Source organism: Dendrobates tinctorius, unplaced genomic scaffold, assembly GCF_039654945.1.
Source record: "Dendrobates tinctorius isolate UK_male_01 unplaced genomic scaffold, ASM3965494v1 ptg000231l, whole genome shotgun sequence".
Classification (NCBI taxonomy): Eukaryota; Metazoa; Chordata; class Amphibia; order Anura; family Dendrobatidae; genus Dendrobates; species Dendrobates tinctorius.
The window spans coordinates 4,390,842-4,415,640 of NW_027361898.1; the positions used below are offsets into that span (position 1 = coordinate 4,390,842).

Consider the following 24,799-nt stretch of genomic DNA (forward strand, 5'->3'; position numbering starts at 1 on the left):
GGAATGGCCAGAGCGTCGGCGCCCACTGCCAGAGGATCTCGAGCCCTGGATACAAACTGTGGGACTTTCCTGTTGAGGCGAGAAGCTAGGAGACCTACGTCCGGGGTTCCCCAACGACGGCGGAGCTGAAGAAATACCTCCGGATGTAGGGACCACTCCTGCCGCGAGACCCTCGCGGCTGAGAAAATCGGCGGCCCAGTTGTCTACGCCGGGAAAGTGTACCGCTGAGATTGTCAGTACCGAAATCTCTGCCCAATGAAGAATCTTGGACACTTCTGCCAGGGCTGAGACACTCCGTGTCCCTCCTTGGCGGTTGACATATGCCACCGCTGTGGCATTGTCTGCCTGAATCCGGACAGGCAGGCCCCTGAGGAGCCTCTTCCAGTGGACGAGAGCCAGATGGATCGCTCGTATCTCTAGGACGTTGATCGGCAGAGCAGATTCCTGAGTCGACCAACGACCCTGAACGGTGTGATGGCGGAACACTGCACCCCAGCCGAGGAGGCTGGCATCCGTTGTTACAATCTGCCAGTGAACGGGAAGAAAAGACCGCCCCAAGAGGATGAGAGGTGACGTCAACCACCAGTTGAGTGACCGCTTGATCCAGCATGAAAGACAAGCAGGGCGATCCAGGGACAGAGCCGACCTGTTCCACCTCGACAAAATGGCGTGTTGGAGAGGTCTGGCGTGAAATTGGGCAAAGGGAACTGCCTCTATCGCCGCCACCATCTTTCCCCAGGACCCTCATGGTTGTTCGGAGGGATGGAAATCGTGTGGTCTGCAGCGATTGTACATCCTGCCGCAGGGAGAGAATCTTCTCTTGTGGGAGAGAAAGACCCTTGACAGACGAGTGTTGAACAGGAGGCCCAGAAACACAAGACGTTGAGTAGGAACCAGAGAGGACTTTTTCCTGTTGATGATCCACCCGAAATTGGAAAGAGTGTCTAGGACGATCGTCAAACTTAGGCGTGCCTGTTGGAAAGAGGGAGCTTTGATCAGAATATCGTCGAGGTACGGAAAAAGAACGAGACCTCTGATCCTCAACAAGGCCATCAACGCAGCCATGATCTTCGTGAAGACTCTGGGAGCGGTGGCGAGACCGAAGGGCAGCATGACGAACTGGTAATGTTCCTGGCGAACCGCAAAATGCAGGAACTTCTGATGTCCGTAGAATATGGGAACATGTAGATAGGCATCTTGGATGTCTATTGAACACATGAATTCCTGCTCCTCCATGGAAGCGATTACCGAACGAACCGACTCCATCCGGAAGTGGCGAAGACGGACTCTCTTGTTGAGCAGCTTGAGATCCAAGATGGGTCGGACCGCCCCGTCTTTTTTCGGCACGACAAATAGGTTTGAATAAAACCCTGTAAACCGCTCCGCTTCGGGAACGGGCACAATCACCCTAGAACTGAGGAGAGAGTCGATGGCCGTAAAGAACCCCGGGATCACAGCTGGATCTTTTGGAGGACGGGATTCGAAGAAACGATCCCGTGGAAGAGAGACGAACTCTATCTTGTATCCTGACGATACAACCTCTCTGACCCAAGCGTCCTCTACTGAGGCCAGCCAGACGTCCTTGAAGAACAGGAGTCGACCTCCCAATTGGAAGGGACCCTCGGGAGTCCGAGGATAGTCATGCTGATGTGGACTGTCCAGATGGCCTGCCCTGCGAAGAGTGGGAACGCCAGGAGGGAGTGGGTCTGAAGGAAACTTTCTTCCTATCTTGGCGAGCCTGCGGTTTTTGTTGGTTGGAGAAGGTCTCCGCCATATTGAAACGGCAGTAAGCCCAAAAGGGTCGAAACTGACACCTTAGTGGAGGGCTACGAGGCTTGGACTGAGGCAGGAGAGAACTCGTGCCTCCGGTGGCGTCCTTAATAATCTGGTCCAATTGGGATCCAAAGAGGCGCCCTCCCTGAAAAGGCAGATTAGTAAGAGACTTTTTAGAAGACAGGTCCGCCTGCCAGGCCTTGAGCCAAATTGTACGTCGGATTGCCACAACGTTACTGGACACCTGAACTGCGCAGGATGCGGCATCCAAAGAAGCAGAAAGCAGATAATCCCCCGCATGGGAAATCTGATTGGCGAGATCGGCCAATCGATCTGGTTGTGCTTTCTCTAGGATGCCCTGACGAAGATCCTCTGCCCAAGTAGCTATGGCCTTTGCTCCCCAAGATGAAGCAAAAATTGGGCATACCGCCGTCGAAGCCGCTTCGAAGGCAGACTTCGCTAGGGATGCTATAATCCTATCATTAGAATCCTTTAGAGATGCCACGCCTGAAAGCGGGAGAACCGTGTTAGTAGAAAGCCTGGACACGGGCGGGTCGACCGAGGGGGAGGCAGACCAGTTGTCCGTGAGCTCTTTAGCAAACGGGTACAGAACGCCGAGACGCTTTCCTCTTTGAAAGCGTCTGGTCGGATCTCCTCTTTCCCTGGTAAAAATCTTTCCAAACTCGGAATGTAAAGGGAATACCCTGGAGGGTGTTTCCTCCCGTCTGAACGAAACCTCCTGATCTGAGGATTTCGCAGGTGGGTCAGCAATGTCGAAGGTCTGATGGATCGCTGCAATGAGGTTCTGTACAGTAACCCTCATGTTCCGAATCCAGCTCTAACATCCCCTCAGATGACCTGTCCGAGAGCGCTTCACCTGACTCGGGAGAGGAGGGCCGGGAGGGAGGCTGCCGAGAAGGACTATGTGGTGACATGGGGCGAGGAGAGGATTCCGGCTGGAGATCCTGCCTGGGTCTTTTGCGACTAATGCAGGCCGACTCAGGTGGAACCTCTTGAGGCCTGCTGGACCCTGTAGCGGTGTCCAGGGGTAACTTATCCAGAACGGCTACTAGGGACAAGTTGAATAGGATTGCTACAATCCAGGCAGAGGGAAGTGGACTGACCTGAGGGAAGTTTGCGATTGCAAGAAGAGCATGCAAAGAACTTGACTAGAGTGCAGGGGGGAGCCGCAGGGCGGTTACGGTCAGATTTGGAGTTAGACATAGTGAAACCTGAGGTAGTGCCGGAAGGTTGGGGGACAGGGTGCAGAGAAAGGTGTCAGCCTGCAGATGCAGAGCTACTCACGGTCCGGTGACCCCAGAGACGAAGGTGTCCACCTCTCTGCAGATGCAGGACAGCGCGATATCTGGCTGACAGGCCCAGGGAGCGATATCCGGCTGACAGGGGCGTCCGGCTGTGCGGCTGCAAAGATGGCGACCGCCTGAGAGGAAACAGGGAAAAACGCGCTCCCAGGGGGAGGAGGGCGGAGCTAACCGCCTGCTGAATCCGGCACCGCCCCTGGCCAGGAACAGGCTGAGAAGGGCCTGTAACGGGCGGGAGAGAAGCCCGCTTAGAAGAAAGGTGCGGGGGGCGTGGCCGCGACGCTAAGGTAGGCCCGACAGAAGCCGGGGCCTAAATTACTAGCGGCGGCCGCCTGTCAGCACGGGGTCGGCGCGGAGGTGCCGCAATGTGAGCGCCGCTGCGAGAGGACCCTGGAATACCCGGAGTGTCAGGGGTGGGCTGGCTGTAGGAGCAGGATGGGCGCAGGAGTTCGCAGCGCCACCGCATCCCTGCTCCAGGGACGACGCGGCAAACGTGCCCTCGGGGAGGAATGCTGCAGGCCGAAGGGTCCCAATACTTACCCGTCCCGGGCCCGCTGTACATGAAGAGTCTGCGTCTCATCCAACCGACAGGCGAGTGGGTGGGAAACTGGCGACGAGGACCCTCTGGATCGCTGACACATCTTCGTGTTGGCGTCCGCCTGGAAGGCTGGTGGTCCTGCTACGAAGAACTGTGAGGATACGGGGTGGCAGTACACGCCGTACTCAGACTCCTTGTGGGAGTACAGATGTGACCATTCACACTGTATCCCTCCGGGAAAACCTGAAAAGGAACGGACGCACATCGAGGTAGATATGGGTCTAATTAAAGACCCGTGTCCACCTCCTACTGACACTAAGCTAAACTGAGGAATTCCCTGCCGGTCGGTGGGGTGTACACTGCGGAGGAGGAGCTAACCTTTTTTTGTGCATAGTGTCAGCCTCCTAGTGGCAGCAGCATACACCCATGGTCTCTGTGTCCCCCAATAAGGCGAACGAGAAATGGTGACATATTCCCTTTATACACACCTGCTTGTTTTCCCTCTATCTTCACTCCCTTGTTCTTTGATTGACAGCTCTGGCTTCCTAGAGCCAGAAGGACGGATATGGATGGAAAACAAGCAGGTAGGAAGGGGAATATAAATGAATGCCCGAACCATGGAGCACCAAGAGTCTGTACACTGACTGTGTACACATTCTGTGCCGACAGTCCATTTAATCAGTGGAAAAACTTAAGTCCGGTGGACCCCAATGCAAAATATGGAGCTAGGCCCCAACTTGCATGTTGGTCAATGTATTGGACCTTGTAACGTTCTAGATTCTATAAAGACATACTTGTTCGCCCCCCATGTCCACATCCTCAGCCCCTTCCTGGTATAATGACTAGTGATGAGCAAACAGGCTTAGACAAGGTGTAATCCATGCTTGGGTGTTAACTGAGTGTCTTCGGTGTGCTTGAATACTGTGTTCCAGTCGCTGCAGCTCCAACACATGCAGGGATGGTCTAAAAAAACAATGCAAACCTCGCATGCGATGCACCTGTTGAACAACCACGAGGCATGCAGCTGCAAAGAACTGTAACACACTATTCAAGGACGCCAAAGATTCTCCATTATAGCACTCGAGCACGCTTGCTCGTGACTAATAATGAACCTCCATCTGTACTTTTCCAGAACATAAAAAAAATACACAACATCTTAAATTAATCTCACAGTCCTCCACTTCTGCCACCGGCATCAGCAGCACATGACAGCACAGCCATAAGATATTCATGAGTTTAATCAGTGGTTACCACGTGACCGCTGAAGGAAGGAAGGAAGGGAGACTGTGGGAGAAGCAGGGGAGGGGCTGCAGAGACGCGTCAGGAAGGGGTCAGTATGATCTCTGACACCCCCACTACCTCTTCGACCCCCAGGTATATGACTCGTGTATAAAGCCGAGAGGGAGGACTTTCAGCCCCAAAAAAATGGGCTAAAAATATCGGCTTATACACGAGTATATATGGTATATATTTTCCCTAATAAATTCTTTTTTAGTAAATTAAAATAAATAAAATGTACACATTTACAGTACAGACCAAAAGTTTGGTCACAACTTCTCATTCAAAGAGTTTTCTTTATTTTCATGATGAAAATAGGGATTTTTGTGTACTCACCGTAAAATCCTTTTCTACTAGCCAATCATTGGGGGACACAGACAGTGGGTGTTATACTGCTTGCCACTAGGAGGACACTAAGTAAACACAGAAAAAAGTTCCCCTGCAGTATACACCCTCTCACTGGCTGGGAATTCCCCAGTTCGGTGAAAAAAAGCAATAGGAGCATTGAACGAATGACAATAATCGTAACTCTGTCAAAACCTAAAAATGCTACAGTGAGCCAATAGGCCAGGGTGGGTGCTGTGTCCCCCAATGATTGGCTCGGAGAAAAGGATTTTACGGTGAGTACACAAAATTCACTATTTCAGCTACTCCTCATTGGGGGACAGACAGTGGGACGTCCTAAAGCAGTCCCTGGGTGGGGAGCATACAACTGCTAATACCCCATGTACCACTGGCTCAACACTGTGGTACTGCCGATTGCAGGATGCATCTGCCAATGGCCCAAGAGGCGCCCACTGAGCGGATAGAATGCGCCTTAATCCCTGCTGGGACAGGTGTGTCCCGGACATGGTAGGATTCCTGAATAGCCAAGTAAATCCACCTGGCTAGCGTGGTTTTGAAGCGGCTAGACCCTTCCTATCCCCCTGTGGAAGTACGAACAGGGCATCTGACTTGTAGAAGGGAGCCATCCATGAGATGTACCGTCTCAGAGCCCTGACATCGAGGGTGTGGAAGGCCGTCTCAATGCAATGTACTGGAGCCGGACAGAAGGAAGGCCAAACAATTTCTTCATTGAGATGAAAAGAAGACTCGACTCTGGGCAGGAAAGACTGGGACATCCTGAGAGCTGCCTCGTCCTGATGAAAATTCAGGAACGGAGGACGGCAGGACAGGGCTGCCAAATCAGAATATTGTGTAATTGACGTAATTGCCGCTAGAAAGGCCACCTTCCAAGAGAGAATAGCTAGTGGTACATCCTGCAGTGTTTCGAAAAGAGCCTCCTGTAAGGCTTTGAGAACTAAGTTAAAGTCCCATGGTTCTAATGGCCCTTAAAATATAGAGGCGCTACCTGGGATACTGTCTGAATGAATGTGTTCAACTGAAGCCCGGTGGCAATTTTGCATTGGAATAGCACTGACAAGGCTGAAATCTGGCCCTTGAGCGAGCTAAACGCGAGACCTGACGTTAATCCGGATTGTAGGAATTCCAATATGGAAAGAATAGAAAACACCAGTGGGGGATCGACCATGATCCTTGCAACACGAGAAGAAGGTTCTCCAGGTGCGGTGATAAGTGCGCATGGACACAGGCTTCCCAACATTAATCATGGTGGAGATCACATCGGGAGAAAAAACAACCTGTGCTAAAAAACAGGATTCAACGTTCACGCCGTCAAAGACAGGGCACCGGAGTTATGGTGGTAAATCAGGCCCTGTGAGAGAAGATCCATGCGATCTGGAAGTCGCCAGGGAACGCCGGCGATTAGTTGTACTAGTTCTGCATACCATGGCAGGTGCGACCAATCTGGCGCGACCAGGATTACTGGTATTCCCTCTGCTCTAATTTTCTTGACCCTCGGGAGCAAGGGAAGAATGCATGGGAGCCGGAACCGTTGCCACGGCAGAACTAGGGTGTCCACTCGGATGGCGCATGGATCGCGCGATCGGGTAATGAATCGAAGAACCCTGTTTAGTCTTTAGGCCATATCATCGACATCCGGAGTCCCCCAGCGATGGCAGATCTGCTGAAAAAAAACTTCCCGATGAAGAGACCACTCTTCTGAGGCAAGGCCTTGGCGACTGAGGGGAAAAAAAAAAAAAAAAAACACCGCCCAATTGTCCACACCCGGGGTGTGGATTGCTGAGATGAGCGAATGGTTGGTCTCGGCCCAATAGAGGATGTGGCTTACTTCGTGCACGTCCATCCTGCTCCGAGTACCCCCCTGACGGTTGATATACGCCACAGCCGTGGCGTTGTCGGATTGGATCCTGATGAGGTGACCAGCGAGGAGATGGTGGAAACTCAGTAGAGCTAATTTGATCGCTCGAATGTCCAAGATGATGATGGGGAGACTTGACTCTCGAATTAACCAACGACCCTGTGCCGCGTGGTGACGAAGAAAAAAAATGCACACCAGCCTAGGAGACTGGCGTCGATGGTCACCACCGACCATCGTACTGGGAAAAAGAACTTCCCTTACCTCAGGGAGGATTTCAGTGTCCCCCGCTTGTGGGCTCGTCTGACCCACAGGGACAGAAGGAACTGGTGGTCCAGGGAGATCGGGTTCTTGTCCCAAGTTAACAACAACGCATGTTGTAAAGGGCGGAAATGGAATTGTGCGAATGGGACTGCTCCCATCACTGCCACCATGTTTCCCAGAACTATCATGCTGAAAATGTATGGAGTGAGAAACCGATTGGGAAAAGAGTCCGCGCTGAATGTTGTAAGGCTCGGCCTTTTCTGGAGTGAGAATGACCAACCCGTGGGAAGAGTCCAAGACCAATTCCAAAAAGGAAATCTGTGGGACCGGTGTTGGAAAAGACTTTTCAAAGTTTATCTTCCAACCCAGGCGAGAAAGTGTATTTACTGTGATATCCACTTAATCAGCAGGTCGTCCAGATACGGCAGTACCACCACTCCCCGAGCATGGAGAATGACCATGACAGCCGCCATGGCCTTGGTATAGACCCAGGGGGCAGTGGCGAGACCGAAGGGCAAGGCAACGAACTAGAAGTATTCTTCTCGGAGGAATTCCATTCGGAATAGCCGTACTTTGACAAACTGATATAACAGCTTTAGGTCCAGTATGGACCGCATTGTTCCTTCCTTCTTTGGAACCACAAAGAAAGGTTTGAATAAAAAAACGCTGAACCATTAGTCTTGAGGGACCGGAAGGATGACTCCCGTCCCTTTGCAGCGCATGAACGGCCCGAAGGAAGGCTGTGACTGAATGACAGCAGACGACCGCCCACTTTGTCTGTGTCTGCTGGATACCACAACAAGTCATTGAGTAGAGGATCTATGGGATCTGCTTCCTTAGATCCAGATGCTGTCGGCCTGGGCTTCCAAGAGCGCTTAGGTCTGTGAGAGACCTGGGAATCTCTGTCTCCATGCGGGGACCAACCTGATCCAGAAGAGAAGGTTGTGGAGGACCAGCTGGAGCTGTTGCGAAAAAGGTCGAAAAACGAGTCGGCTGTTGATTCCGAAAACGGCCGGGCAGCCCCTTGCTGGGGAAGAAACCTACTCTTCCCCCCGGAAGTGTCAGAAATGAGCTGGTCTAGTTTCTTGTCCAAACAGGTGACCAGTTTCATACAGCAGAGAAGTCTCTGGAGGTAGAATCTGCCCGCCAGTCGCGTAGCCATAGGGCTCTTCTGATGGAGACTGCATTAGCGGTTGCCTTAGCAGCGCAATTAGCGGCATCTAAAGAGGCGTCTACTGCAAAATCCCCTGCGTGAATTATCTGCTTGGCGACGCTGGTTGTCTCCAGAGGAGGACTGCTACGTTGGAAGGCAGTAATTAAGACTTCTGGCCAAATGGCCATTGCCTTAGCTACTCAAGTCGCCGCGAAAGGTGGGAAAAAAGCCGCTCCTGAAGCTCCAAAAACTGAACTGGCGAGGTAGCCAATTTGACAATCGGAGGGTTTTCTGACTGAAGAGCCCTCAGAAACGGATAGAAGCGTTTTAGGAGCAAGGCACAATACAGGAGGATCCACCGAGGGGGGACTGTAACCAATCCTTCATTAGATCTGGAGTAAAGCGGTATTTAGCCTCGATAGGCTTTTGCCCTGTGAACCGCTTATGTGGTCGGTTCCTACGTTTCTGGACAATGTCCTTCAACTCCGGATGGCTGACAAATACCCTGCGTACACGTTTAGTCTTCTTAAAGGAGATAACGTGTTCCGGAGCGGGAATATTCTCGTCCAACGTCAGAAACTTGTTGACTGACTGTCAGAGAATCAAGCGATTCATGGACATTTGGGGAATTCTGAGGGACTGGCATGTCAGAATTCAGACACGTTCTCTGCGAACATTAGGAGAGGGAGAGCAAGAGACAGAACTCGCCGATGCTGAATCGCGAACTTAACTAGGGGACACGTCATAGGTCTGCTTTCTATAGACCTGAGGATCCCTTGAACGAGCACGGCCCCTGCTGGCGGAAGGTTTCCGGCCGTCGACAAAGCCCTCCTCGGGCGGTAAAGACGCGTTCTGACTTAAAGAGGATTTGCGGAGGAGTCTATAGCCTTGGTCAGTGACTTGACAGACCGTGACAAGGACACGGCCCACACAGGGAGGGCTAAACGCAGGGAGCACCTTGCAGCAGATGGCGTTTTTACACAAGCCGGGTCGCAATCCGTGTATAGCGGATTAGTCTGGGTATTGGGCAAGGCAGTCTTGCAAGAGGTACCAGCGGTAAAGAACGCAGTGTGCTTCTTCTTAGCCCCCTTTTTTGCTTCCTTAAACTGAGACATAGTACCTGTGAAAGGGTTACAAGCAGAGCCTGGGCTGCAGCGAATGTGCAGCGAAGGGGTTAAGCTTTTCTCTGAGAGCAGATGCAGCTTACCCGCGGTCTTGACGCCTCCTTGGGAGGAATATAGGTGGCCGTGTAGTGTCACCAGGAGTTGTCCATCCGTGTGTGCACCCCCACCACAGAAACCGTGGAGCAGAGAAGGGGTTAAGGACATGGCCCCCCCGAGACTAGCAGGGCGCCTCTCGTACAGAGCGAGAGGCGCCAAAGACGTGGGCGGCACTAACAGTGGGCGGCGCTATGTAAATTGCGGCCTAGTAGGCCGAAAGCCGGGGACTACATTTTTGGGCCCACCTGCGGCGAGCGCCGGGTGAAGGAGGGAGCAGGGGGCCGCGACGGGGCGCCAGTATGCCGCCGCTGAGACTCGGTCAGCGCTTCTCCCAGGGACCAGGACCCGACCCCATACCTCCAATCCCGTGCCGTCTAGGAGCCTGCAGGTTTCATCCCATCTCATATTCTGAGGTAAAAAAGCTCCCGGGCGATGTAGCAAAGCCGGAGAGGTTGTTACAGGGGTATTGCTCAATCGATCCACCCTATGGGCAGGGGGACAGAGAGCTATGGGGCTGATTCAGGGCATCTGAAAGCGCTGGTCATATCTTCTCCGTGCATTCCGTGCGCTCGCCCTCGTATCCGTGAGGGGTAACGGGACCGTAAAGGAACCATCGCTAGGAGAATCAGCCCCAGTCGTCGCAGGAAAGTGTACGGGGAGGTATACTCCGCGTGCTTGCCTGTTGTTGGTTCGGGGGAGAGCGGGCCGTAGAAAGGAACCGTCGCCCCCTTCACACCGTTAATTAAAAAATAAAAATTTACAGAAAATTCAAAAATAAAAACGGTGGGGTCTGAGGCCAGACCCAAGTGCCTCCTACAGACACTAAGAAAGAACAGGGGAATTCCCAGCCAGCGAGAGGGTGTATACTGCAGGGGAGGAGTTAACTTATTTCTGTGTTTACTTAGTGTCCTCCTAGTGGCAAGCAGCATAACACCCACTGTCTCTGTGTCCCCCAATGAGGCGTAGGAGAAATTGTAGATTCACTCTGAAGGCATCAAATCTATGAATTAACACATGTGGAATTATATAATTTACAGAAAAGTGTGAAACAACTGAAAATATGCCTTATATTCTAGGTTCTTCAAAGTAGCCACCTTTTGCTTTGATTACTGCTTTGCACACGCTTGGCATTCTCTTGATGAGCTTCAAGAGGTAGTCACCGGAAATGGTCTTCCAACAGTCTTGAAGGAGTTCCCAGAGATGCTTAGCACTTGTTGGCCCTTTTGCCTTCACTCTGCGGTCCAGCTCACCCCAAACCATCTCAATTGGGTTCAGGTCTGGTGACTGTGGAGGCCAGGTCATTTAGCGTAGCACCCTATCACTCTCCTGTTTGGTCAAATAGCCCTTACAACTAAACGCAAACCGGATGGAATAGCATGCCGCTGCAAGATGCTGTGGTAGCCATGCTGGTTCAGTATGCCTTCAATTTTTAATAAATCCCCAATAGTCTCACCAGCAAAGCACCCCCACACCATCACACCTCCTCCTCCATGCTTCACGGTGGGAACCAGGCATGTAGAGTCCATCCGTTTACCTTTTCTGCATCGCACAAAGACACAGTGGTTGGAACCAAAGATCTCAAATTTGGACTCATCAGACCAAACAACAGATTTCCACTGGTCTAATGTCCATTCCTTGTGTTCTTTAACCCAAACAAGTCTCTTCTGCTTGTTGCCTGTCCTTAGCAGTGGTTTCCTAGCAGCTATTTTACCATGAAGGCCTGCTGCACAAAGTATTCTCTTAAAGGGAATCTGTCACCCCTTTTTTGAGATATCATATAATGATATCATTCAATTGTGTGTCACATAAGGATTCTCTTAGTACTTTTGCTTCCCCCTGACCCTTTCATGCATAAATACCTTTTTTATATCGGTTCAGATGTATGTAACCTGCCGCTGTCCGGTCCGCTGGGCGGGGCTTATTCACCTGTTCCCCCCTCCGTGTCTTGCTCTACACAAGAAAAAATGCATAGAGCAAGACAGGGAGGGGGGGGGGGGAAGCAGTTGAATAAGCCCCGCCCAGCAGACCAGACCGTGGCAGTTTACATACATCTGAACCGATATAAAAAAGGTATTTATGCATGAAAGGTGCGGGGTCAGGGGGAAGCAAAAGTACTAAGAGAATCCTTATGTGACACACAATTGAATGATATCATTATATGATATCTCAAAAAAGGGGTGACAGATTCCCTTTAACAGTTGTTGTAGAGAGGTGCCTGCTGCTAGAACTCTGTGCGGCATTGACCTGGTCTCTAATCTGAGCTGCTGTTAACCTGCGATTTCTGAGGCTGGTGACTCGGATGAACTTATCCTACACAGCAGAGGTGACTCTTGGTCTTCCTTTCCTGGGGCGGTCCTCATGTGAACCAGTTTCTTTGTAGCGCTTGATGGTTTTTGCCACTGCAATTGGGGACACTTTCAGTTTTCCCAATTTTTCGGACTGACTGACCTTCATTTCTTAAAGTAATGATGGCCACTCGTTTTTCTTTACTTAGCTGCTTTTTTTTCTCCCCATAATACAAATTCTAACAGTCTATTCAGTAGGACTATCAGCTGTGTATCCACCAGACTTCTGCACAACACAACTGATGGTCCCAACCATTGCACACCTGTGAAGTGAAAACCATTTCAAATGAGTACATCTTGAAGCTCATCAAGAGAATGCCAAGAGTGTTGTGAAGTCCCTTTCTGTGCTCCCTCTGGTGGGTACTAGAGGTAGTGAGCTGGTCAGATTAACAGAGGCTTGCCACCTGATAATGATGACGATTGGAGATCTGGGGTTTCTGACTGGATTATTTAAGACAGCCGACTTCTTTCAATCCCTGCTGATTTTCTTCCTGTGCCATCTGAGGTCTGATGTCTCCTGCTCTGTTCCTGCATGGTTCATTTGCTAATCTTTTTGCATTTGATCTGGTCTATCTCTGCTTTGTGCGGGTCGGCTTGCTCCTGCTGGGGCTGTGCTGGATCACCGCCCATATGTTACGGCTTGTGTCAATTTGTTCTGTTCCCTGTTATATTGGTCTCTTTTTGCTTTGCTTTCAGTATATACCAGAGTGCTGATATAGTGGGGGTGAAGTCGTGTGACTTCAGGGTTTTTTTTGAGCATCAGACGTGTTGGATTTTTCAGGGTTTTTTGCGTCATTGCAGACAGTGTCTTTCCTTTCCTGTCCCGTCTAGTCAGTCTGGGCCCCAGGATTTACTCAGTCTATTTTTCTGCATGCGTTTGTGTTTTCATCTTGTCTCACCGACAATATATGCTAGGGGGCTATCTATTCCTTCAGAGTGAATCTACAATTTTCATAGTCATGAAAGAAAACTCTTTGAATGAGGTGTGTCCAAACTTTGTACTGTAGTATCGCCGCATCCGCAATGACCCACCCTATAAAAAAACTGTCCCACTAGTTAGCCCCTTTAGTGAACCCCTTACAAAAAAAAATAAATAAACACAAGGCAAAAAAAACAATGCTTTATCATCATACCGCCGAACAAAAAGTGGAATAACACGAGATCAAAAAGATGGATATAAATAAACATGGCACCACTGAAAACGTCATCTAGCCCAGCAAAAAAAACGCGAGCCGCCATACAGCATCAGCGAAAAATGAAAAAAAAGTTATAACTCGCACAATAAAGAGATGCAAAAATATTTTTTTTTTTTTTTTTTTTAAAAATTGTTTTTATTGTATAAAAGCGCCAAAACATAAAAATATGAAGTATCGCTGTCATCGTACTGATCTTAAGAATAAAACTGCTTTATCAATTTTACCAAACGCGGAACGGTGTAATTGCCCCCCCCCCCCCCAAAGAAATTCATGAATTGCTGGTTTTTGTTCTTTCTGCGTCCCAAAAATCGGAATAAAAGCGATCAAAAAATGTCATGTGCCCGAAAATGGTACCAATAGAAACGTCAACTCGTCCCGCAGAAAACAAGACCTCATGACTCTGTGGTTCAAAATATGGAAAAATTATAGCTCTCAAAATGTGGTGATGCAAAAACTATTTTTCGCACTAAAAAGCGTCTTTCAGTGTGTGACAGCTGCCAAACATAAAAACCCGCTATAAATCTTAAAATCAAACCCCCCGTTATCACCCTTAGTTAGGGAAAAATAATAAAATTAGAAAATGTATTTATTTCCATTTTCCTATTAGGGTTAGGGCTAGGGTTGGGATTAGGGTTGGAGTTAGAATTGGGGGGTTTCCACTGTTCAGGTACATCCGGGGCTCTTCAGATGCCATGTCGCGTTTGATCTCAATTCCAGCCAATTCTGCACTGAAAAAGTTAAATGGTGCTCCTTCCCTTCCAAGCTCTGCCATGAGCCCAAATAGTGGTTAACACCCACATATGGGGTATCAGCCTACTCAGGACAAATTGCACAACAACTTTTGGGGTCCAAATTCTCCTGTTACCCTTGGGGGGGGGGGGGAAATCGAGGGCAAAGTTATCATTTTTGTGGGGAAAAAAAATTATTTTTTTTATTGTTATGGCTGTACATTATAAACTTCTGTGGAGCACTTGGGGGTTCAAAGTTCTCACCACACATCTAGATAAGTTCCTTGGGGGGTCTAGTTTCCAAAATGGGGTCACTTGTGGGGGGAGTTTCCACTATTTAGGCACATCAGTGGCTCTCCAAACGCAACATGGCATCCTGCCAATTTTGCGTTAAAAAAGTCAAACAGCGCTTCTTCCCTTCCGAGCTCTGCCATGGGCCCAAACAGTGGTTTACCCCACATATGGGGTATCAGTGTACTCAGGACAAATGGCACAATAACTTTTGCGGTCCAATTTCTCCTGTTACCCTTGGTAAAATAAAAAAAATAAAAAAATTGTACCTGAAGTAATTTTTTTGTGAAAAGTTAAATGTTCATTTTTTTTTTTTTTTAAACGTTCAAAAAATTCCTGTGAAGCACCTGAAGGGTTAAAAAACTTCTTGAATGTGGTTTTGAGCACCTTAAGGGGTGCAGTTTTTAGAATGGTGTCACTTTTTGGGAATTTTCTATCATATAGACCCCTCAAAGTGGCTTCAAATGTGATGTGCTCCCTAAAAAAAACGGTGTTGTAAAAATGAAATCGCTGGTCAACTTTTAACCCTTATAACTTCCTAACAAAAAAAAAAAAAATTTGGTTCCAAAATTGTGCAGATGTGGGAAATGTTACTTATTAAGTTTTTCGTGTGCCATCTCTCTGTGATTTAAGGGCATGAAAATTGTGAAAATTGCTAATTTTTCGCCAAATTTCCGTCTTTTTCACAAATAAACGTAAGCTATATCAATGAAATTTTACCGATATCATGAAGTACAATATGTCACGAGAAAACAATGTCAGAATCACCGGGATCCATGGAAGCGTTTCAGAGTTATGACCTCATAAAGGGACAGTGGTCAGAATTGTAAAAATTTGCCCGGTCATTAACATGCAAACCACCCTTGGGGGTAAAGGGGTTAATATACATTTATTTTTTCCTTTTTAACAAGTGAATAAGTTCTTTATTCATCCACCCAGGTCTCTTTAAATGCCTACAATTCTTCCTTCTTTTCAGTATTGGTACTGACTGTGCAGTGAGAATTTAATTTAGCAAAATATCCCATCCTTGTACATTTCTGTACATTTAGAACATTCGGCCATTGGACCTTTCCTATGATCTCCCATCTTCTGAGAACACTTAAAATGTTTGTCCAAAGGGATCTAAGAACGTAACATATTACAGTGCAGACTCACCTGGTCATCCTGCTCATTGCCAAGACGTCTGTGAGGGTGGCCACCTTAAAGAAACAAATGTAAAATGGAGGTTTATAAAAAAAAAAATGGAAAAAAAAAAAAAAAAAGTAGAAAGCATGGGAACAAAGGGGGGTGTTAGGGTCTATTTAAGTAAAATTACTTTCAGTCGATGCAGATGTTGCAGAGTTTAATTTTATAACTTAAAGGGATTGTTCCACCTAAATGAGGGCCCACTGGCAATCAATGGGTAACATCAGAGGATGCTGCAGGAGACCGCACATTTCTCCTGCAGTGCCCACCACAGAAGGAATGTGGTATAGCATGTGGGCAACAAGGAATACAAAAGAAATATCTTTTATCAGGTCCTTGAAAACCCTTCTCTAATAGGGCAGAGTAGCAGCTGCTGCACAATCAGGCACAGTTATAGCGCATGTTCAGCTCAGCTATATCCTGTTTCACTTACCAGATGTGGGTGCAGTCCGAGCTCGGAGAAGGAATCGGAGGAGAAGACTTTTTCCTGCACCTGCTTCACTTCCGATCTAGAGAAGGAAAAAGTCCAGACTGGATTTTTAGGTCTCTTTGTTTGAGAAAACACAGCTAGGACCCCCAAAGATTCTGAGAACGGAAGTCCCCTGTGTACATGTGTGACCCCCAGCCCCACTCACTTCTATGGGAGAAGCAGCGAGCATGTGCGACCACAATGCCATACGGAGATAATAGAGGGGTGGTCCAGCATGAGCAATATCTTTCCATTTGCACAGGGGACTTTCAGGCTGAGTGCAGACGGACTTTTTAGCCCTGCAGATTTTTCCGCGCAGAATAGAAGAAATCCGCAGGTCAAATGACCTGCATTTTTCCTGCGGATTTCTTCCATTTTTCCTCGCGGTTTTTGTGCCGTTTTCCCCCTGTGGATTTGGAGACAGGGGAGGTGGAAAACCACGCAAAAGAAGTAACATGCTGCGGATTTTGTACCGCAGGAAAACCGCGCGGAAAAATCCGCAGCGTTTTTTTTTTTCATTGATTTTAAGGCTACTGTACATCACAATGAGGATATGCAACGTTTCTGCGCGGTAAAATCCGCTGCAAATCTGCATCATGTGCACACAGCCTCAAAGCCTCATTTTTGAGATCAGTAGGAATCTCAGCCATCAGACCCCACAGTGATCACACATTTATCACCTATATTGTGGTGCTGCTTCTCCAGCTTTATCACTGACTGTAGACTTGAGAATCCTGCATGACCTCGATCAATACAAGCATATTGGCAAGGCCGGAGAGATCTAGTGAAAATATGGCCGGGGGGGATGCAGATCACATACTTGTGGTCACATAACTGCCCCTTCTCACTACCTGTATCAGAGAATGCTGACAGATTGACTGCAGACGTTCGTTACAAAACCTTTAAGGGAACCACGGCTAATGAGACCTAATAACATCATCTTTTGACACCAAGTGATATCATGTCACAGGACAGTTAAAGGGAACCTGTCACCTGAAAAAACGCTATTAACCTGCACATATGGGGCTAGTCTGGGTGCCAATAGCGTTACTAACCTGCCCGATGTCTGCATGTAGCTGACCGCTGCTGGGAGAAAATTCACTTTATTCCACCCTCAGTGTTTAGGTTTCAGTCACGGGAGCGGACTCGGCGCAGGTTCAGTGATTGCTCTGAGTATACAGCGCGGCGTCTGTAATCGCGCTCCCGGTACTGAATGACAGCCGGCCCCAATGTAGAGGAGTGTCAGTCAGTGCTGCAAGTGCGGTTACAGTGGCCTCTCTGTATACTCAGAGCAACGACTGATCCTGCGCCGCCCCAGTGACCGAAACCTCTGGGGGGAGGGGTAGGAAATAAAGTTCATTTTGTCCCTGCACCAGTCGGCTACATCAAGCATCGGGCAGGTGAGGAACACTATTAATCTGCAGATTATCCCCATATTTGCAGGTTAATAGTGTTTTTTTTCTGGTGAGATTCCCTTTAAAAGGGCTTAATAAAAGTAGAAAATATGGCAGCTTTACTCCAGAAACACTGCTACTCTGGCCTAGAGGAAGTTTGCAGTATTACACATCAGCTCCATTGAAATTAATGCTGAAATACCAGACCCCACCTTAAGGCTGTGTTCACACGTAGCTTTTTTTTTTTGCGTTTTCGCGGCAATTTTAAACGAGCGATTTTGCCGCGAAAACGCCAAAAAAAAAGCATCCCATGCATCCCTATGGGATACCACAATGCTGTGCTAATGCTGCGGATTTTTCCGCGGCGGAATTGCATCACGGAAAAATACGCAGCATGCTCATTCTTTGTGCGGAAGCGCAGGAAAATCCGCACACATAGGAATGCATTGTTCTGCTTACTTTCCGCATGTGGCTGTGCCCACCATACGAAAAGCAAGTCGAACATTTGCGGAAGGTACCCAGGAGGTGGAGGAGAGGAGAGTCTCCTCCGGGCTGTGGGTACTATATCCCTGAAAAAAAAAAAAAATAGAATTCAAATAAAAAAATCATCATATTCTCACCTTCCGGCGTCCCCCGCAGCGTCACCAGGCCTCAGCGATGCTCCCGGCAGGTCCCGTTCACAGTGATGCATTGTGACAATGACCTTTGAGGACGTTGCGGTCTCGTGATACTGTAGCGGTCTCTTGAGACCACGACGTCAAAGGTCATCGTCGCAATGCATCACTGGGAACAGGACCTGCCGGGAGCATCAGGAAATCTGCGCGGGACGTCGGAAGGTGAGAAAAACACCATTTTTTATTTTTTTTTTAACATTAGATCTTCTTACTACTGATGCCGCATAGGCAGCCTCTAGAGTAAAAAGTTGCTCACACTTGTCAAACACTATGTTTGACAAGTGTGACCAACGTGTCAATCAGTTTTCCAAGCGATGCTACAGATCGCTTGGAAAACGCTAGCAATTCTGCAAGCTAATTACCCTTGCAAATCGCTAATTTTTCTGCAGGAAGTAGGCGGGAATTAAAATGCGATTTTCTCGCATATTTCCCGTGGAATGGAATTACGGAATTCCCGCGGCAATGCTGTAACGTGTGCACATAGCCTTAGAGTTGTGTCGTTTCAGAATGCCGGCAGCCATGCTTTTCACACATCCCCTTTAAGCCAGCTTGCTAGTCAGATGGGAACTGACCTCTCGATGTCAGGAAGCTCCGGATTGTTCTTGAACAGGGATGACGTCTTGATGGCTGGCCGTCCCCCTTTGGGGCGCTCCTCGCTCCTTCCTGCCTTCTTGAGGATGACATCGGCTTTTGCTTTCTTACCGTGAAGTTTTGGTGACGGAGGAGGTGCTGGCCGTTTAGGTGGAGGAGGCGCTTTGCTGGCATCTTTGGACTTATTTCTTGCTAAAGCCTTAAAATTCTCCTGCAACAGAAGAAAAGACATTATCCCAAAGACAAACGGATACATTGTAAAACTACTTATCCATCCAGAGCACAATGTGACAAAACCTCCACTGTGAGAAGCATTAGAACCCCTTAGTGACAGGCCACATTGATGAAGTGTTATTATGTGATAACGCAAAGTTTTCCACATATCCCAGTGATTCTGAGAATGTTTTTTCGTGACACATTATACTTTATTTTAATGGTAAATTTAGATTGATGTTTTCTATTTATAAAAAAAAAAAAAAAAATCAGAAATTTGACAGAAATTTCAAGACATTAGCAATTTTCAAACTTTGAATGATTATCCCTTTAATACAATCATACCACAGAAAAACATTAATAAATGATATTTCCCACATGCCTGCTCTACATCAGCACCATCTGTGAAATGTTCTTTTATTTTGTTAGATATAAAACTGGAGAACTAATTTGTCATTTTTTCAAGGAAATTTACAAAATCTATTTTTTAGGGACCTAATCAGTTTGGAAGTGACTTTGGGGGACCTTTATACTGGAAATCCCCCAAAAGTGATACTATTTTAAAAAGAATAAAACAATGTATTAATGTCTTTGGCATCAGCCATTTAAATGGGAAACCTTCCCAGGACTCGCACCTAGATAGAAGGGTTTCCACTGATAGGACCCATAATGGCTGATCACAGGTCTGATTTTTGAGGTCTGAGGGTCAAATCACAGAGAGACCGGACTTATTTACAGCAGCTAACCATTTACATGCCGTGGTCGATCACTGACGGCAGCATTTAAATGGCGCAATCACTGGGGAGCACCTGCACCAGCTCCCATCAGCCTCCCTGTAAAATGATCACAAGGGGCCGATGGGTTGTAATGGCAGCCAGGTTCCTGCTGCAGCCCCCCACAGGAGCCATCTGGTGAGGCCCAGCCTGCAATGTGGCTTTATAGACCGCCATCTTGTCCATTTACTGCAATACTGTGGCATTACAGTATATAAAACAAGAAGTGCCATGTCCTCTAAGGGGACGGAAAGGAAAGATATCAGACAGACACTGCCCCCGTGCTGCACTCACCCACTTTTGAGACAGACATTGCCCCCAGTGCTGCACTCACCCACTTCTGAGAGACATTGCCCCCAGTGCTGCACTCACCCACTTCTGAGAGACATTGCCCCCAGTGCTGCACTCACCCACTTCCTGAGAGACTCAAACACTGCCCCCCCAGTGCTGCACTCACCCACTTCCTCTGAGAAAGACACTGCCCCCCCAGTACTGCACTCACCCACTTCCTCTGAGAAAGACAGACACTGCCCCCAGTACTGCACTCAGCCACTTCCTGTGAGAGAGACAGACACTGCCCCCAGTACTGCACTCAGCCACTTCCTGTGAGAGACAGACACTGCCCCCCCAGTACTGCACTCACCCACTTCCTGTGAGAGAGACAGACACTGCCCCCAGTACTGCACTCAGCCACTTCCTGTGAGAGACAGACACTGCCCCCCCAGTACTGCACTCAGCCACTTCCTGTGAGAGACAGACACTGCCCCCCCAGTACTGCACTCAGCCACTTCCTGTGAGAGACAGACACTGCCCCCCCAGTACTGCACTCAGCCACTTCCTGTGAGAGACAGACACTGCCCCCCCAGTACTGCACTCAGCCACTTCCTGTGAGAGACAGACACTGCCCCCCCAGTACTGCACTCAGCCACTTCCTGTGAGAGAGACAGACACTGCCCCCCCAGTACTGCACTCAGCCACTTCCTGTGAGAGAGACAGACACTGCCCCCCCAGTACTGCACTCAGCCACTTCCTGTGAGAGAGACAGACACTGCCCCCAGTACTGCACTCAGCCACTTCCTGTGAGACAGACACTGCCCCCAGTACTGCACTCAGCCACTTCCTGTGAGAGAGACAGACACTGCCCCCAGTACTGCACTCAGCCACTTCCTGTGAGAGAGACAGACACTGCCCCCCCAGTACTGCACTCAGCCACTTCCTCAGAGACAGACACTGCCCCCAGTACTGCACTCACCCACTTCCTCAGAGACAGACACTGCCCCCAGTACTGCACTCACCCACTTCCTCAGAGACAGACACTGCCCCCATGTTGCACTCACCCACTTCCTCAGAGACAGACACTGCCCCCATGTTGCACTCACCCACTTCCTCAGAGACAGACACTGCCCCCATGTTGCACTCACCCACTTCCTCAGAGACAGACACTGCCCCCATGTTGCACTCACCCACTTCCTCAGAGACAGACACTGCCCCCATGTTGCACTCACCCACTTCCTCAGAGACAGACACTGCCCCCATGTTGCACTCACCCACTTCCTCAGAGACAGACACTGCCCCCATGTTGCACTCACCCACTTCCTCAGAGACAGACACTGCCCCCATGTTGCACTCACCCACTTCCTCAGAGACAGACACTGCCCCCATGTTGCACTCACCCACTTCCTCAGAGACAGACACTGCCCCCATGTTGCACTCACCCACTTCCTCAGAGACAGACACTGCCCCCAGTACTGCACCAGCCACTTCCTGTGAGAGACACAGACAGAAAGGAAAGATATCAGACAGACTATGCCCCCGTGCTGCACTCACCCACTTCCTCTGAGACAGACAGACAATGCCCCCCTGTGCTGCACTCACCCACTTCCACTGAGACAGACAGACAATGCCCCCGTGCTGCACTCACCCACTTCCACTGAGACAGACAGACACTGCCCCCCGTGCTGCACTCACCCACTTCCACTGAGACAGACACTGCCCCTGTGCTGCACTCACCCACTTCCACTGAGACAGACACTGCCCCTGTGCTGCACTCACCCACTTCCTCTGAAGGAGACACTGCCCCCCCGTGTTGCACTCACCCACTTCCACTGAGACAGACAGACACTGCCCCAAATGCTGCACTCACCCACTTCCACTGAGACAGACACTGCCCCCCCGTGCTGCACTCACCCACTTCCACTGAGACAGACACTGCCCCAAATGCTGCACTCACCCACTTCCACTGAGACAGACACTGCCCCAAATGCTGCACTCACCCACTTCCACTGAGACAGACACTGCCCCAAATGCTGCACTCACCCACTTCCTCACAGGCTTTGATTTGTGCACGTTCTTGTAGGATTTCACAGGAGCCTCAGAAATATTAAGGATTAACCCCTGCTCGCCCATAGCTCTACCGCTCCACTACCACGCAGACACACGTGTGACTGTGAGCACAGGAAGGCCCCGAGCAGGGCTGCCCCACACTGCCTGTCTGCAACCTGACCGACCACTCCTGTGAGGCAGCAGACACCAGAGCACCTTAGTGTCCCCGCTCATGGTCCCATTTTGTTTTAGACTTGACAATAGTGTTGGATGATTAAATGACTTCAAGAAAATGGCCGCCGCCAGCCCTCTGTGTACGGGGCCACGCGACAGCTGTACATTATATGTAATAGTGAAAAGGAGAAGGAATGATACTGTTACTTGGTTACTAGTGTTAGAAAGCCGCTTAGCCAGTCGTGTCCTGTCTCCGAGAACATGGCCGCCCCGTCCACATATGCGAGGTTTATGTAAGCACATAGTAATATCGTATCATACTCTACATCACCCAATGATTGTAGTCCGTGAGTTCGGTTGCCAGGCAACCACCTAATCTGATCCCCTGTTCACACCTAAATTGGAGGCGTCTTCGGAGCTTTCCCCTGTAAAGGGGGCTTTACACATAGCGATATCGCTAGCGCGTCACCAATTTTGTGACGGAGCAGCGATATTGCTAGCGATAGCGCTACATGTGATAGTCACCTCCGACCGGCTCCCCTGCTGGCTATCGTTGATCACGCGAGATCAGCCTGGTCCATTGCTTGGCGGCTTCCTGCTGGCACCGACGAGCGACACGTGGATGCAGGCGGAGGATATCATCATCGCCGCGTCTGACAAGTAATGACCGCTGCTGTGTCGCTGCGTCGCTGGTGAGATCTGCCTGTTTGGCAGCTCACTAGCGACCATTTAGCGATGCACCAGCGATCCTGACCGGGTCATATCGTGGTCGCGATCGCTGCTGCATCGCTAAATGTAACGGGGCCTAAGGCTAGCTTCAGACTAGCGTTTTTGCCCGCAGTGCACGGGGCCGCTAAGCCCCACCCCCTGCCACGCCCCCTCCGTTCATCTCCGCCTAGTGTCACACATCGCTGCATGCGATCTGCATACCCTATCTTTAGCATAGGGTGCGCAGACCGTGCGATGGCCGTGCGCTAGTAGGATTTTGCGTGCGCTGCGCCCTTTTGACGGTGCTCCGAGCGCACCAAAATGCAACGTGGACGCATGGGAGGGGGCGGGGCTTAGCGGCGCCGTGCGCTGCGGGCAAAAACCCTAATCTGAAGCTAGCCTAAGATGAGGGATGCTGTGACAGAACGCGCCTGACCCCATATCATCACCAGGACCCGTCCGGGATGCAGCGGGCAGTCTCGGATTTGGAAATCTCCCATGAGGCCAGCAGTATCTGCAGAGACACAGCTGAATGTAATGGAGGAGCCGGGAGTGCCTGCACCAGATCACGCCTGCTGTGTGGAGCCTCAGTGTGCAGAGACTGGGGGAGATAGGCCAGGTGACAAGTCTGCAGTCAGCCATTAATCAGTGATCACAGTGAGGTGTCTGCTCCCACCTCTCTACTTATACATTATCCCATGTGTGAGGCTGATCTGTCCCCTCTCCTGATATATCTGTGTGGGGTTCTTACTTGTCTCTATGACCACAGTGAACTATGTCGGCATACTCCTGTCCCGACAATGGAATTTACAGGTCATCCCCCCAGTTCCATCACTGTCATTCCCTTCTTTTGAGATCCACACCATCAAGCTCTTCCGTCCCATCTCCCTCAGTGTATAGTGGGTCATATATCGGCCCCCAGCCTCACCACCCACTTCCTTCACCACTTCTCAGCCTGGCTGCCGCACTTCATGTCCTCAGAACTCCCAACCCTTATCCTGGGAGAGTTCAACATCCCCATTAACAGCCCCACTTCCACAACTGCATCACAGCTTCTATCACTAACCACTTCTCTAGGCCTCTCACAGCTCTCAACCTCTGAGACACACAAAGATGGTAACACCCTTGACCTGATCTTTGTCCGACTCTGTTCTATCTCCTACTTAAATAACTCACCTCTTCCCCTCTGTGACCACAACATTCTCTCCTTCAAGCTCACAAATCCTCATCCGCCCCAGCACACTCCTACCTACCACACAGTCAGAAATCTACAAGCCATTAACCATCAGACACTTTCAGACTCCCTACATTCATGACTGTCCCCAATCTCCTCTTTTTCCTCTTTTTTTCTGGCTGTTCGTCACTACAACGACACTCTTAGAAGCACCCTGGACCAAGTAGCTCCCCTCACCCTCTGAACCTCCACAGAGTAAAACAGCCCTTGCGCACATCGCAAACTCGATTTCTCCAGCGATGCTCTAGGAGTGCTGAATGCTTATGGAGGAAAACCCGCACACCAGAAGACTTCATCCACTTCAAATTTATGTTAAGAACCTATAACTATGCCCTTCACCTCGCCAAACAGACCTACTTCACCACCCTGATCTCCTCACTAGCCAACAACCCCAAGAAACTTTTTCACACCTTTCACTCCCTCCTCAGGCTGAAAGCACAAGCGCCCATCACAGACATTTTTGCTGATGACCTGGCCTCACACTTTATAGAGAAAACAGATAATATCCTTCAGAAAATCTGCTCCCAACCACCAAGTTCCGTTACTCCCATCCCTTCCTGCATCTCCCCTGGCTCACTCTCCACATTTGATCCCATCACAGAAGAAGAAGTCTCCAGACTCCTCTCTTCTTCTGGTCTGACTACATGCACTACCAATCCCATTCCCTCACATCTCCTCCAGTCTCTCTCTCCAGTCATCACAACCCACCTAACTACAATCTTTAACCTCTCCCTCT

The 24,799-nt window shown here is 49.5% G+C and overlaps 1 protein-coding gene across 2 annotated transcripts in view; it reads right to left on the reverse strand.

Moving 5' to 3' along the window:
• Positions 1 to 22,163, reverse strand: part of DDX31 (DEAD-box helicase 31) — an 82,806-nt gene extending 60,643 nt beyond the window's left edge. The window contains exons 1-4 of one of the 2 annotated variants that reach the window (XM_073555981.1): positions 21,942 to 22,163; positions 18,621 to 18,850; positions 15,945 to 16,020; positions 15,482 to 15,525 (exon numbers count right to left, since the gene is read on the reverse strand). In XM_073555981.1, the coding sequence (XP_073412082.1) occupies positions 15,482 to 15,525; positions 15,945 to 16,020; positions 18,621 to 18,850; positions 21,942 to 22,031 (440 nt within the window). In that variant the 5' untranslated portion in view covers positions 22,032 to 22,163. The remainder of the gene's footprint in view (positions 1 to 15,481; positions 15,526 to 15,944; positions 16,021 to 18,620; positions 18,851 to 21,941) is intronic. The other variant, XM_073555980.1, reaches the window with a different exon arrangement.
• Between the last annotated feature and the right edge of the window lie 2,636 nt (positions 22,164 to 24,799).